General features: G+C 36.1%; 1 protein-coding gene across 5 annotated transcripts in view; it reads right to left on the bottom strand.

Annotated features, from left to right (window-relative positions):
* The window catches only part of FAF1 (Fas associated factor 1), a 486,729-nt gene that overhangs the window by 141,102 nt on the left and 333,620 nt on the right, over positions 1 to 12,007 (bottom strand). For all 5 annotated transcript variants that reach the window (XM_048220345.2, XM_048220346.2, XM_057310649.1 and 2 more), the window contains 3 exons: positions 7,162 to 7,288; positions 6,110 to 6,173; positions 5,053 to 5,134 (listed from right to left, as the gene is read on the bottom strand). In XM_048220345.2, the coding sequence (XP_048076302.1) occupies positions 5,053 to 5,134; positions 6,110 to 6,173; positions 7,162 to 7,288 (273 nt within the window). The remainder of the gene's footprint in view (positions 1 to 5,052; positions 5,135 to 6,109; positions 6,174 to 7,161; positions 7,289 to 12,007) is intronic.

Here is a 12,007-nt window from a genome sequence, read left to right as displayed (position 1 = left end):
GAATTGATGGAGAGATAAGGACTTTCCAAGATCGGCAGAAACTGAAGGAATTCGTGACCACCAACCAGCCCTACATGAGATATTAAGGGGGGGTTCTATAAAAGTAAAAAGGCCCCAAGAATGATACAGAACAGAAATTTACAATCTATAGAAACAAAGACTTCACAGGCAACATGACAGCATTAAAATCGTATCTCTCAATAATCACTCTCAACATGAATGGCCTAAATGCTCCCATAAAACGCCACAGGGTTGCAGATTGGATAAAAAGACATGACCCATCCATTTGCTGTCTAAAAGAGACTCATTTTGAACCTAAAGATACATTCAGACTGAAAGTGAAGGGATGGAAAACCATTTTTCATGCCAACGGACCTCAAAAGAAAGCTGGGGTAGCAATTCTCACATCAGACAGATTAGATTTTAAACTAAAGACAGTAGTTAGAGATACAGAAGGACACTATATTATATATTCTTAATGGATGTATCGAACAAGTGGATATGACAATTATAAATATCTATGCCCCCAACAGGGGAGCAGCAAGATACACAAGCCAACTTTTAACAAGAATAAAGACACATATAGATAATAATATGTTAATAGCAGGGGACCTCAATTATAGGCTCTCAGCTATAGGCAGATCACCTAAGCAGAAAATCAACAAAGAAACAAGAGCTTTGAATGACACACTGGACCAGATGGACCTCATAGATATATACAGAACACTACAACACCCCAGAACAACAGAATAATCATTCTTTTCGAATATCATGGAACTTTTTCCAGAATAGACCATATACTGGGTCACAAAACAGGTCTCAACTGATACCAAAAGACTGAGATTATCCCCTGTACATTCTCAGACCACAATGCTTTGAAACTGGAACTCAATCACAAGGAAAAATTTGGAAGAAACTCAAACACTTGGACACTAAGAACCATCCTGCTCAAGAATGATTGGGTAAACCAGGAAATTAAAAATCAGATTAAACAATTTTTGGAGACCAACGAGAATGAAAACACATTGGTCCAAAACCTATGGGACACTGCAAAGGCAGTCCTAAGGGGAAAATACATAGCCATCCAAGCCTCAATCAAAAGAATAGACAAATCTAAAATACAGTTTTTATATTCTCACCTCAAAAAGCTGGAGCTGGAACAGAAGAACAGGCCTAACACATGCACAAGAAGGCAGGTGATCAAGATTAGAGCAGAGATCAATGAATTAGAAACCAGGAGCACAGTAGAGCAGAACTAGAAGCTGGTTCTTTGAAAGAATAAATAAGATCGATAAGCCACTGGCCAGACTTATTCAAAAGACTAGAGAAAGGACCCAAATTAATAAAATTATGAATGAAAGGGGAGAGATCACGACCAACACCAATGAAATAGGAAGGATCATCAGAAACTTTTATCAACAGCTTTATGCCAATAAATTAAACAACCTGGAAGAAATGGATGCCTTCCTGGAAACCTATAAACTACCAAGACTAAAACAGGAAGAAATTGATTATTTAAACAGACTGGTTAATTATGAAGAGATTGAAGCAGTGATCAAAAACCTCCCAAAAAACAAGACTCCAGGGCCTGATGGATTTCCCGGGGAATTGTACCAAACATTCAAAGAAGAAATAATACCTATTCTCCTGAAGCTGTTTCAAAAAATAGAAACAGAAGGAAAACTACCAAACTCATTCTATGAGGCCAGTATTACCTTGATCCCCAAACCAGGCAAAGACCCCATTAAAAAAAGAGAATTACAGACCGATATCCCTGATGAATATGGATGCCAAAATTCTGAACAAGATCCTAGCTAACAGGATCCAACAGTATATTAAAAGGATTATCCATTGTGACCAAGTGGGATTCATCCCTGGGATGTAAGGGTGGTTCAACATTCGCAAATCAATCAGTGTGATAGATCATATCAACAAGAAAAGAGTCAAGAACCATATGATGCTCTCAATTGATGCAGAAAAAGCATTTGACAAAATACAGCATTCTTTCCTGATTAAAACCCTTCAGATTTTAGGGATAGACGGTACATTCCTCAATTTCATAAAAACCATCTATGAAAAGCCTACAGCGAATATCATTATCAATGGGGAAAAGCAGAAAGCCTTTCCCTTAAGATCAGGAACACGACAAGGATTCCCACTCTCGCCATTATTGTTCAACATAATACTAGAAGTCCTAGCAACAGCAATCAGACAACAAAAAAGAATAAAAGGTATTCAAATTGGCAAAGAAGAAGTCAAACTGTCTCTCTTCGCAGATGACATGATACTTTATATGGAAAACCCAAAGGACTCCACCCCCAAATTACTAGAGCTTATAGAGCAATTCAGTAATGTGGCGGGATACAAAATCAATGCTCAGCAATCAGTTGCATTTCTACACATGAACAATGAGACTGAAGAAAGAGAAATTAGGGAATCGATTCCATTTACAATAGCACCAAAAATCATATGTTATCTCGGAATTAACTTAACCAGAGAGGTAAAGGATCTATAGTCTAGAAACTAGAGAACACTGATGAAAGACACTGAAGAAGACACAAAAAGAAGGAAAAACATTCCGTGCTCATGGATCGGAAGAATAAACATAGTTAAAATGTCTATGCTACCCAGAGCAATCTACACTTTCAACGCCATCCCGATCAAAATACCAATGACATTTTTCAAAGAGCTGGAACAAACAGCCTAAAATTTGTGTGGAACCAGAAAAGACCCCGAATCGCCAAGGAAATGTTGAAAAGGAAAAACAAAGCTGAGGGCATCACGTTGCCGGATTTCAAGCTATAGTGCAAAGCTGTGATCACAAAGACAGCATGGTAGTGGCACAAAAACAGACACATAGACCAATGGAACAGAATAGAGAACCCAGAAATGGACCCTCGGGTTTATGGTCAACTAATCTTTGATAAAGCAGGAAAAAACACCCAGTGGAAAAAAGACAGTCTCTTCAATAAATGGTGCTGGGAAAATTGGTCAGCTACATGCAAAAGAATGAAACTTGACCACTCTCTCACACCATACACAAAGATAAACTCCAAATGGATGAAAGACCTCAATGTGAGACAGGAATCCCTCAAAATCCTAGAGAACATAGGCAGCAACCTCTTTGACATCGGCCACAGCAACTTTTTTCATGACACATCTTCAAAGGCAAGAGAAACAAAAGAAAAAATGAACTTGTGGGACTTCATCAAGATAAAAAGCTTCTGCACAGCCAAGGAAACAGTCAAAAAAACTAAGAGGCAGCCCACGGAATGGGAGAAGATATTTGCAAATGACGCTACAGATAAAAGACTGGTATCCAAGATCTACAAAGAACTTCTCAAACTCAATAACAAGAAACAAATAATCAAATCAACAAATGGGCAGAAGATATGAACAGACACTTTTCCAATGATGACATACAAATGGCTAACACACACATGAAAAAAATGCTCAAAATCATTAGCCATCAGGGAAATTCAAATCAAAACCACACTGAGATACCACTTTACGCCAGTTAGAATGGCAAAAATGGACAAGGCAAGAAACAACAAATGTTGGAGAGGATGTGGAGAAAGGGGATCCCTCTTACACTGTTGGTGGGAATGCAAGTTGGTACAGCCACTTTGGAAAACAGTGTGGAGGTCCCTTAAAAAGTTAAAAATTGAGCTACCCTATGATCCAGCCATTGCACTACTGGGTATTTACCCCAAAGATACAGACGTAGTGAAGAGAAGGGCCATATGCACCCCAATGTTCATAGCAGCGTTGTCCACAATAGCTAAATTGTGGAAGGAGCCGAGATGCCCTTCAACAGATGACTGGATTAAGAAGATGTGGTCCATACATGCAATGGAATATTACTCAGCCATCAGAAAGAACAATTACCCAACATTTGCAGCAACATGGATGGGACTGGAGGAGATTATGCTAAGTGAAATAAGTCAAGCAGAGAAAGACAATTATCATACGGTTTCCCTCATTTATGGAACATAAGAAATAGCAGGAAGATAGGTAAGAGAAGGAAGGGAAGAATGAAGGGGGGTAAACAGAAGGGGGAATGAACCATGAGAGACTATGGACTCTGGGAAACAAACTGAGGGCTTCAGAGGGGAGGGGGGTGGGGGAATGGGATAGGCTGGTGATGGGTAGTAAGGAGGGCACGTATTGCATGGTGCACTGGGTGTTATATGCAAATAATGAATCATAGAACAACATTACATCAAAAACTAAGGATATGCTGTATGGTGACTAACATAACATAATAAAAAATTATTATAAAAATAATAATAATAAAAATTTTTTAAAAATAAATAGATATTTTAAAAAAGTTGACCAGGTAAAGGGCAGAATGAAGGCATTCCTTACAGTGGAGAAGCATGAACAAAGAGTAAGATTATGGGGAAACACAAAAGGTACATCACTGCTAGATTTATTAAGTGTAAGGTAGGGAACGGGAAGAGCTAAAGTTGTGCAGATAGGCAGGATCCAGATTACTGAGGTCTCCACTGCTGGGTCAACATATAAGCAGAGTGACTGCATAGATACTTCTTGCTGAAAATGTGCCTTCTGAAGTCTTGTTATAAATGCCAATCTACTTGACTTAAGATCACAATGCCAATTTCTATATTTTTGTTATCTAAAATGACTTTTGAGATAAAAATATTGCAGTTATTAGATATATACTATTAGATGGAATCATTTTGGGAAAAGACTTAAAGACAAGTCCTTTAGCAAGAACCTGTCAGTCACATTAACTGAAAAGAACATACACAGTAGCCTAGTCCCTTCTAAACATGTCTACCTTTCTTTTCCCCACAAAAAAAAACTGTTTCAGAGCTTGACAAGGCCATCTACAAGAGCCAGCAATACCCTATTATACTACTGCCCCTCTGAAATGGGCATCTTGGTGATGACTAGGCTGGTAGATGAACCACAAACAAAATCAAGTCTTCAATCTGAAAAAAACAGAAAACATTAAGCATTGCCCAAGGCCTGGTTGTATATCTATCGGTTGCACTTTTTAATCATAAAAGGTAAGATTGCACTTACATCTCGGGCTTTCACATAGAAGGCCTCTTGAAAAGCAGCTTCTAATGAGCCAATAAAAAATACAGGATGGCAGTCACCATATCTACAGGAAAAATTATGTCTATTAATTTAAATACATTTCAAATTTAGTTCAAAGTTTCACAAGTCTAATCAGCATCTTTTAAGTAAATGTTGGGACTAATGTCTCCTAACTGTAGACCAAACATTAAAACATTTCTTTAAAGGCTTGGAAATGAACTTCATTAATTCTTAGAATTCTTCTTGGCCTATAGTGATAATATTAAAAGACTGGAGTTTTAAGTACATCTAGCAAATGGATTTAATAAGTACTACAAAACCATGCCATTTATATGTAGCAATTCCTGGTTATCCACTTTCATAAGATTTTCCTTACAGTAACCTTAACTTTCCATTTTATTAGTTCATTTATTCTGGAAGTCCAACAGAGAGGGAAATAATTGTATCTTGCAAAGTTTCCAAATTATATTACATTAGAAAATAGAACTAAAGAGAAATACCATTTACACAAAAATTTAGGGTTAAATATTTAAATCCTCTTTACTTAAACACCTTATAAGAATCTCAAATGCATATAAAACATTTTATATTAGACCCTTAAAAGAAGAAATGTTAATAGTTCCAAAGCAAAAATTAAAAGAAAAAATTCACTTACATTTAAAATTTTTAAATTATTTTTCAATTTAATATTATTTTAAAGGATATTTTGTTTACTCTGGGATATACCAAAAATTAGTATCCTATAACCTAGTCCTTTTGGGAATACAGTCAATATATCAATTAGTGACCCATTTATTTTGCTTCCGTAAAGATACAGGGATAAGATGATAAATACATCTCTGAAGTGGCATTAATGGCTTACTAGTTACCTGATATTGAATAGTATGTGTTAAACTCTCAGGACTATATAAACTGACAAATTTATCCTTTGAATACTTTACAGAGAAATTAAAGACAATCTATGATTAAAATTGCTCCAGAAAAATCACAGTAGCATTAAGAGAACATCAATTTTATATAGTTAATGTCCTAACCCTACCTTGAAGAAAACTCTGCTGTAAATTGTAATAAGGCATCTCCTTCATTTTCTGCGTTTTCTGGCACTAAAAAACAAACAAAAGAAAAAACAAAAACAAAAAAAACAAAACAAATAGACACAAAAAACAAACCACATAACATCTAATCCCACATATAAGAAATATATTTAATCAATAAAGAGGAAATAAAATTAAAATTTAGCTTCTGTGATATATTTGAGGAGACATTTTAACTTGACATACATTAGAAGATTTCATCAAACCTTAAAAAAGAACCTTGAAAAAATTCCAAGCTCATAAATTTTGGAAAGCCAACTGACACAATCCTGCTAAGCATTTCAAGTATGTGTCAGTCATCAATTAGGATTTCAGTGTTTTCTAAAATGACATCTTGTGAATAAATTATATAAAAAGGATCTCCAGTTATTTTAAAAATCTCATTTATAAGGAAGATGGTCAATTTTAAGTAAATATCACATCTATTTCTGCCCAACGGAGTTCCCTAACTTCACTGAGTAAATGAGCCATTTAAGGATTTATTTTAACGGTAATTTTGCATATAGTACTGTTTGTGATTCTACAGTATATATCTTGTAAAGTTAAAGAGAAGGAGATGGCACATTTAGTTTACTTTTTTTTTTTCCTTCCGAAGGTGGTACCAGTGAATGGAAAAAATAATATTACTATTCTTAAAACTGGTATCTCCACTAAGATGTGGGGAAACAAGTACAGTCACAGAAAATACAGCTATTTGTTTATCAACCTCTAGGTTTAAAGTAAAGAGAAAGACTCATAACTAATTATATACGTGAAACATAAGTTACACATTCCCTTGCATTTTTAATGAATTTTACTAAAGCACTGGGAATTGTTGAGCTTAATAAAACCAAAACTCAAGAGGCTCTGGTTCTAATGAATAATGTGCCTGCTTGCTATATTTTTTCTCTCCAACCTGGAAAGTCAGTAAGAGATTTTTAAGTTCATTGTTCTTCATAAGTTTCTGCAGTAGAAAGTAGAGTTATAGAGCTGGACCCAAAGAGCTATTAATACTCACTCATTGGAGATTTTCTCAGGGCAGATGATGCCATGCCGAATACTTCTCCATCATCCACACCAAATTCGGAAGCATCTTCAAAGTCATCTCCATCACTATCACTAACCATATGAACATCGGTGCTTTGCTATTTAAGAAAAGTCCTGATTAGTTTTATATTGACTTTAGGAAATCAAATTCCAAAATAAAAGTTATATAATCAGAGTAGGACATTAGTATTATAATAGTTTTATTAAATAAGAAGCCATTTGCTAGAGTAAAGCTTAATATTTTTCATTTTAAGGCTTACATATATTTGTAAACTTGCTGTGATACCCCAAGACTAAAGGTTAGAACCCAAGGGAAAATGAAGGATGCTTACAAACTCAATGAAGACAGGGACTTTTGTCTGTTTTATCCCTAGAACACAGTACACAATTAAGTGCTCAATAAATATTTGCTCAATAAATGAGGAGATGGGTATAATCAGAGAGGTCAAAGACAAAGCAAGCTATATGAGTCTTTTAAAAAGCTCACAGTAATCTCTATTTCAAACTTGCCACTTCCTTACTGCAATGGTTCTCAAATTTTTCATTAGTGGAATATAGTACACTATCCTCAGTGTTATTGGAGATAACATGAAATATACTATATAAAAGGTCTTTGTAAAGTACAGGCTTATATTAAATATGAGATGTGCTTCTATTCAATAAACACTTATTGAGAATTTACTACATGCTGGGCACTGATAAACATGCTCCGTTTATTTTGTTTTTAGCAACATCAGTTGAGATTTAAAGTATTACAATTAAAAACATCAGCTTCAAAATATGAAGTAGGCTGCTGATCTCTAGGTAAGAATGGAATTTCAAAAATACTGAGATCTAAAACATCCAAACTGTGAATACGGACAAATATTTATGCCTTGGATCAGGAGGGGGTCCCAGCAAGGTACCTGGCTAAATGCCTATTTGTACTATGTTTAATAAATAAAGTCTACAAAGACTATTTAATACATGAAATTTCTATCTTTTAAAATATGGCACTATGTACTTAAGCAATGAAAATGGGGAAACTATTTGATCCCGGTCTATGCAGAAGAGCCTAACTTAGAGATTAATATTTGCCAGAAAAGCATTAAGAGGAACTTAGAATCAAAGACTCAAAAAACTTGGCTAGAGGAATGTTAGAGCTTAGCTAGTCATAAAAACCATAGATTTTAAGCTAGAAGGGATTTTAAAGATCTTCTTAGCAATGGTTTTTCAGCTTCTTTTCACAGGGTTACCTCTCTCCCCTGGCCCCAAGGCAAAATATGTAAAATTACAGTGCATACAATAGGCAAAAGTAAGGCCACTCTGGTTGATGCAGGGAGAGGGCAATGGGGAGTCTAACGCTCCTCCTGGGCTCGGCCTTTTCTTTCTCATATCCCTTTGATAATTGGGGTACCTTTGAAGGATCTCAGGACACTGTGGAACAATTTTTAAAACTACTGATCTAGCAAGTCTAACAGCTCCAAATGAAGATGCCAAGATATTTAGTCCATTTGACTCAGCTTAGCATTCCCTCCTTGGGCATAACCAAGCACTAATGCCCAGAATTGTAACATTTTCCCTCTTATCTGAAAGAAAGTCTTCCCAGGGGTTTGAACAGAGAAGATAATGAACAAGTACTTATTGGATGAGTAACAATGAATGGACCTTATCCTAAGCAGTCTATCTGCTATTCTGACTGCACCACTATTTCTCACAGATACCTTGGTTCTACTTACGATCCTAATCTTACTTTAGTGTTTTGCTTTGTAGGGCAAGATCTCCTGATTTCAGCAATTCAACAGCTTAAAAATTCAAAAACCCATTCTCATTTCAAAGTAAGGGAGCCTCCTCTACAAAACAACACATCTACTAGGACCACTACTGTGCTTGAATCCCCTCTGTGTTTTCAGGCATGCAAACATCTGGAGCACGAAGTTCCCTGAACTCTGAGGCATAGTTTCTTCAACAGATAAAGGCACAGGGTCTAAAAGGCACACTACATACTCTTGTAGGATACTTAGCCAGGTTCACAGGCTAGCGGAAAGAAACAAAGGTCCAGTATGATGAATCTTGTCACATTCTCTATCAGCTAAGCTATCATGTCAGCTTCACTTAGTCTTGCCTAACACTCACCTTTCCCTTTCAGAAGCACCAGGTTAAGAACGGTTGGAGGACACAGGGAAGAAAAAGAATGGTTCTACATATCATGTTTTTTTCTCACTCCTTTTACCTTACTCCCCCATATCTAGACGCCTTCTCCTAATCCAGTTTTCAATCAAATAATAGCTCCTTTCCAAAACAACAGAACTTTATATCATACTAGATAGTGATTTTAATTTCGTGCCTATGGAACTAACCCATTATTGATTTTATCTTCACGAAGTGTAGAGTTCCCAAATCTCTTAAGATCCAGAAAGCAAAATCCTACACCACCACCACCTTCAAAGGGAGTTATCTAAAAAGCCAATTTTGTTGAAAAAAGTATATTTCAAATATGAATTATTGAAGTATCTGCAAGAATGAGCTACTTAATTATGTATAAGGAACTCCCAATCTCTTCACATTTTCTTATCAGCCATCTAACAGGTTAGGAAAAGCTTTTTCTAAAAAATGAGATAAACAATCTTTTTTTCATTAATGTTTGCTGATGAGAATACATAATCTCTTGGTTCAGCCATGGCAGCCTTAAAATTCTTTGAATCCAGAGAAGTTATTTACTCAGAATTTGAAAAACAGCTAAAAAAAATTCATGATTCTATTTCGGCTGTTTATCGGCATTCATTTATTCCTATTATCATTTAACAAACATTTACAAACCCCTAGTAAATGCCACACTGCCTGGACCTGTGTGAAAGATACAGTCTATACTCTCTTAAGGAACACTATATAATATATACAGATAATTATAATATCTAGTGATAAGTGCTATGACAGGTTAAGTTCAGAGAACATTTAATGCATGGGGAATGGTAAAAATCAGAGCAAACTTCCTAGAAGAGAAAGAACCAAACTGTTTGAGACAAAATTTAGACTCATATATACTCGGCACTAAGGCAAGCTTATAACCGAAGCAGATGTTCCTTCCACCAACTACTTATCAAAGCAACAGGTTAAAAGTTAGGGATACAGAGATAGATAACACACGGTTCAGGCCTTCAAGAAATTCCCATTCTAAAGGAAGACATAAAAATATACTTATTTGAGGGGAGGGGGTGGGGGACTGGGATAGGCCGGTGATGGGTATTAAGGAGGGCACACATTGCATGGTGCACTGGGTGTTACACACAAATAATGAATCATGGAACACTACATCAAAAACTAAGGATATACCGTATGGTGACTAACATAACATAATAAAAATTATTATTAAAAAATATATTTATTTGAATAGTCAAAAGGAAAGGGTCATAAAAATCACAATATATCAGTTCATTCGGGACAGTTTCAAAGAACAGTAGGTCCCTCAGTGATTAGAACGAACAGTTTTTGGCTTGGATTGACAGTGATCATTAATATGGGTGAGGAACTAGGTTTCTGGGGAGATAAATGGTAAGTTCAGTTTTGTACAGAGTGAATCTGCAGTGGGCATTCAGAAGGAAGTGTTCAGAAGTAACCCGATTACTATTTAGCTTGTAATGCCAGTGGTGCAATACCACATACTAACAGTAGGACCACAGCAGACAAGCTAAATACTTGTCTCACCAAGTTTTAGAAATTGAAATACAAATTTTTGGCAATTATCTGTGTTCAATTTCATTTTATTAGGTCTAAGATCTTTATGCAAAGACTTTGCTTTGTTCACAGCCATATTCCTGACACTTAGATCAGTACCAGGCATGGACGGGCATGCAATCAGAACTTACTGAATGAATACTGAATGAATCTTTTCTATCACTTGAACCAAAACCTAGGTATCATTCTTATCGCTTCCTTTTCTTCCTCCCACAGATCCTATCAGTCACCAGTTCTATTGATTCTCCCTCCAAAATACTTCCTGAACCCATATCCTTCTCTATTTTGACAAATGATGTTCTAGTTCGGGATCTCATTATCCTTTAACTGTGCGAGTACAACAGATTCATATCTGATTTCTCTGCCTCCAGTCTTGCTTCCCTTACATCTAGCTTCTGCACAGCAGCAAAGTACTCTTCTCTAAAATGTGTATTTGGGGAAAGAAAATCATTTGTCACTTAAAAGCCTTCTATGGCTGCCCACAGTTCAAGTTCCCAACTTGACCTGTAAGACCTATTCACCTTCACCTCATCTCTTATCTTTGTCTCCCACTTTATTTTGCATGAACACCAAGCTGCACTCATCTCTGTGCATATACTAAATCAGATCATGCTGTTTCCTTTGAATGAAATCCTATTTCCATGTTTCTTCATTTGGCTGACTGTGCCTCATTCTTCATAAGTTGATTTGGATATAAATTCCTATAGTCTTTCTTCCTCCTCTTCCCCCCAATTTTTTCTCTTCCTCCTCCCCCTCCCCTTCTTCTTCTTTTTAAAAAAATACTCACTCACCAATATTTATTTTGTGGTTGCTATGTGCCAGGTACTACATTAGGTGTTAGGGCTACAGAGGTGCATAAGGCAGACACGGCTTTTGCTTGCATAAGGGTTATGCCTTCAACTCCCACATTTGTGCCCTCGTACCTTGTGCTTGCTCAATTTTATCATTATATAATATGAAACTACCAGTTTATATTCATCTGACTGGCACATAGTGAGCATTCAACAGATGTTTCCTTAACTGAAGTTATTATCTAATTAACTAGCATCTACTACATTTGAAGTTTTGTTTTGTTTTAATTCTTGGGGCATTCCCCTTTCTCT

This window comes from Ursus arctos, unplaced genomic scaffold (genome assembly GCF_023065955.2).
Source record: "Ursus arctos isolate Adak ecotype North America unplaced genomic scaffold, UrsArc2.0 scaffold_12, whole genome shotgun sequence".
NCBI classification, from domain to species: Eukaryota; Metazoa; Chordata; class Mammalia; order Carnivora; family Ursidae; genus Ursus; species Ursus arctos.
This window is presented reverse-complemented; position numbering and strand designations above follow the sequence as displayed.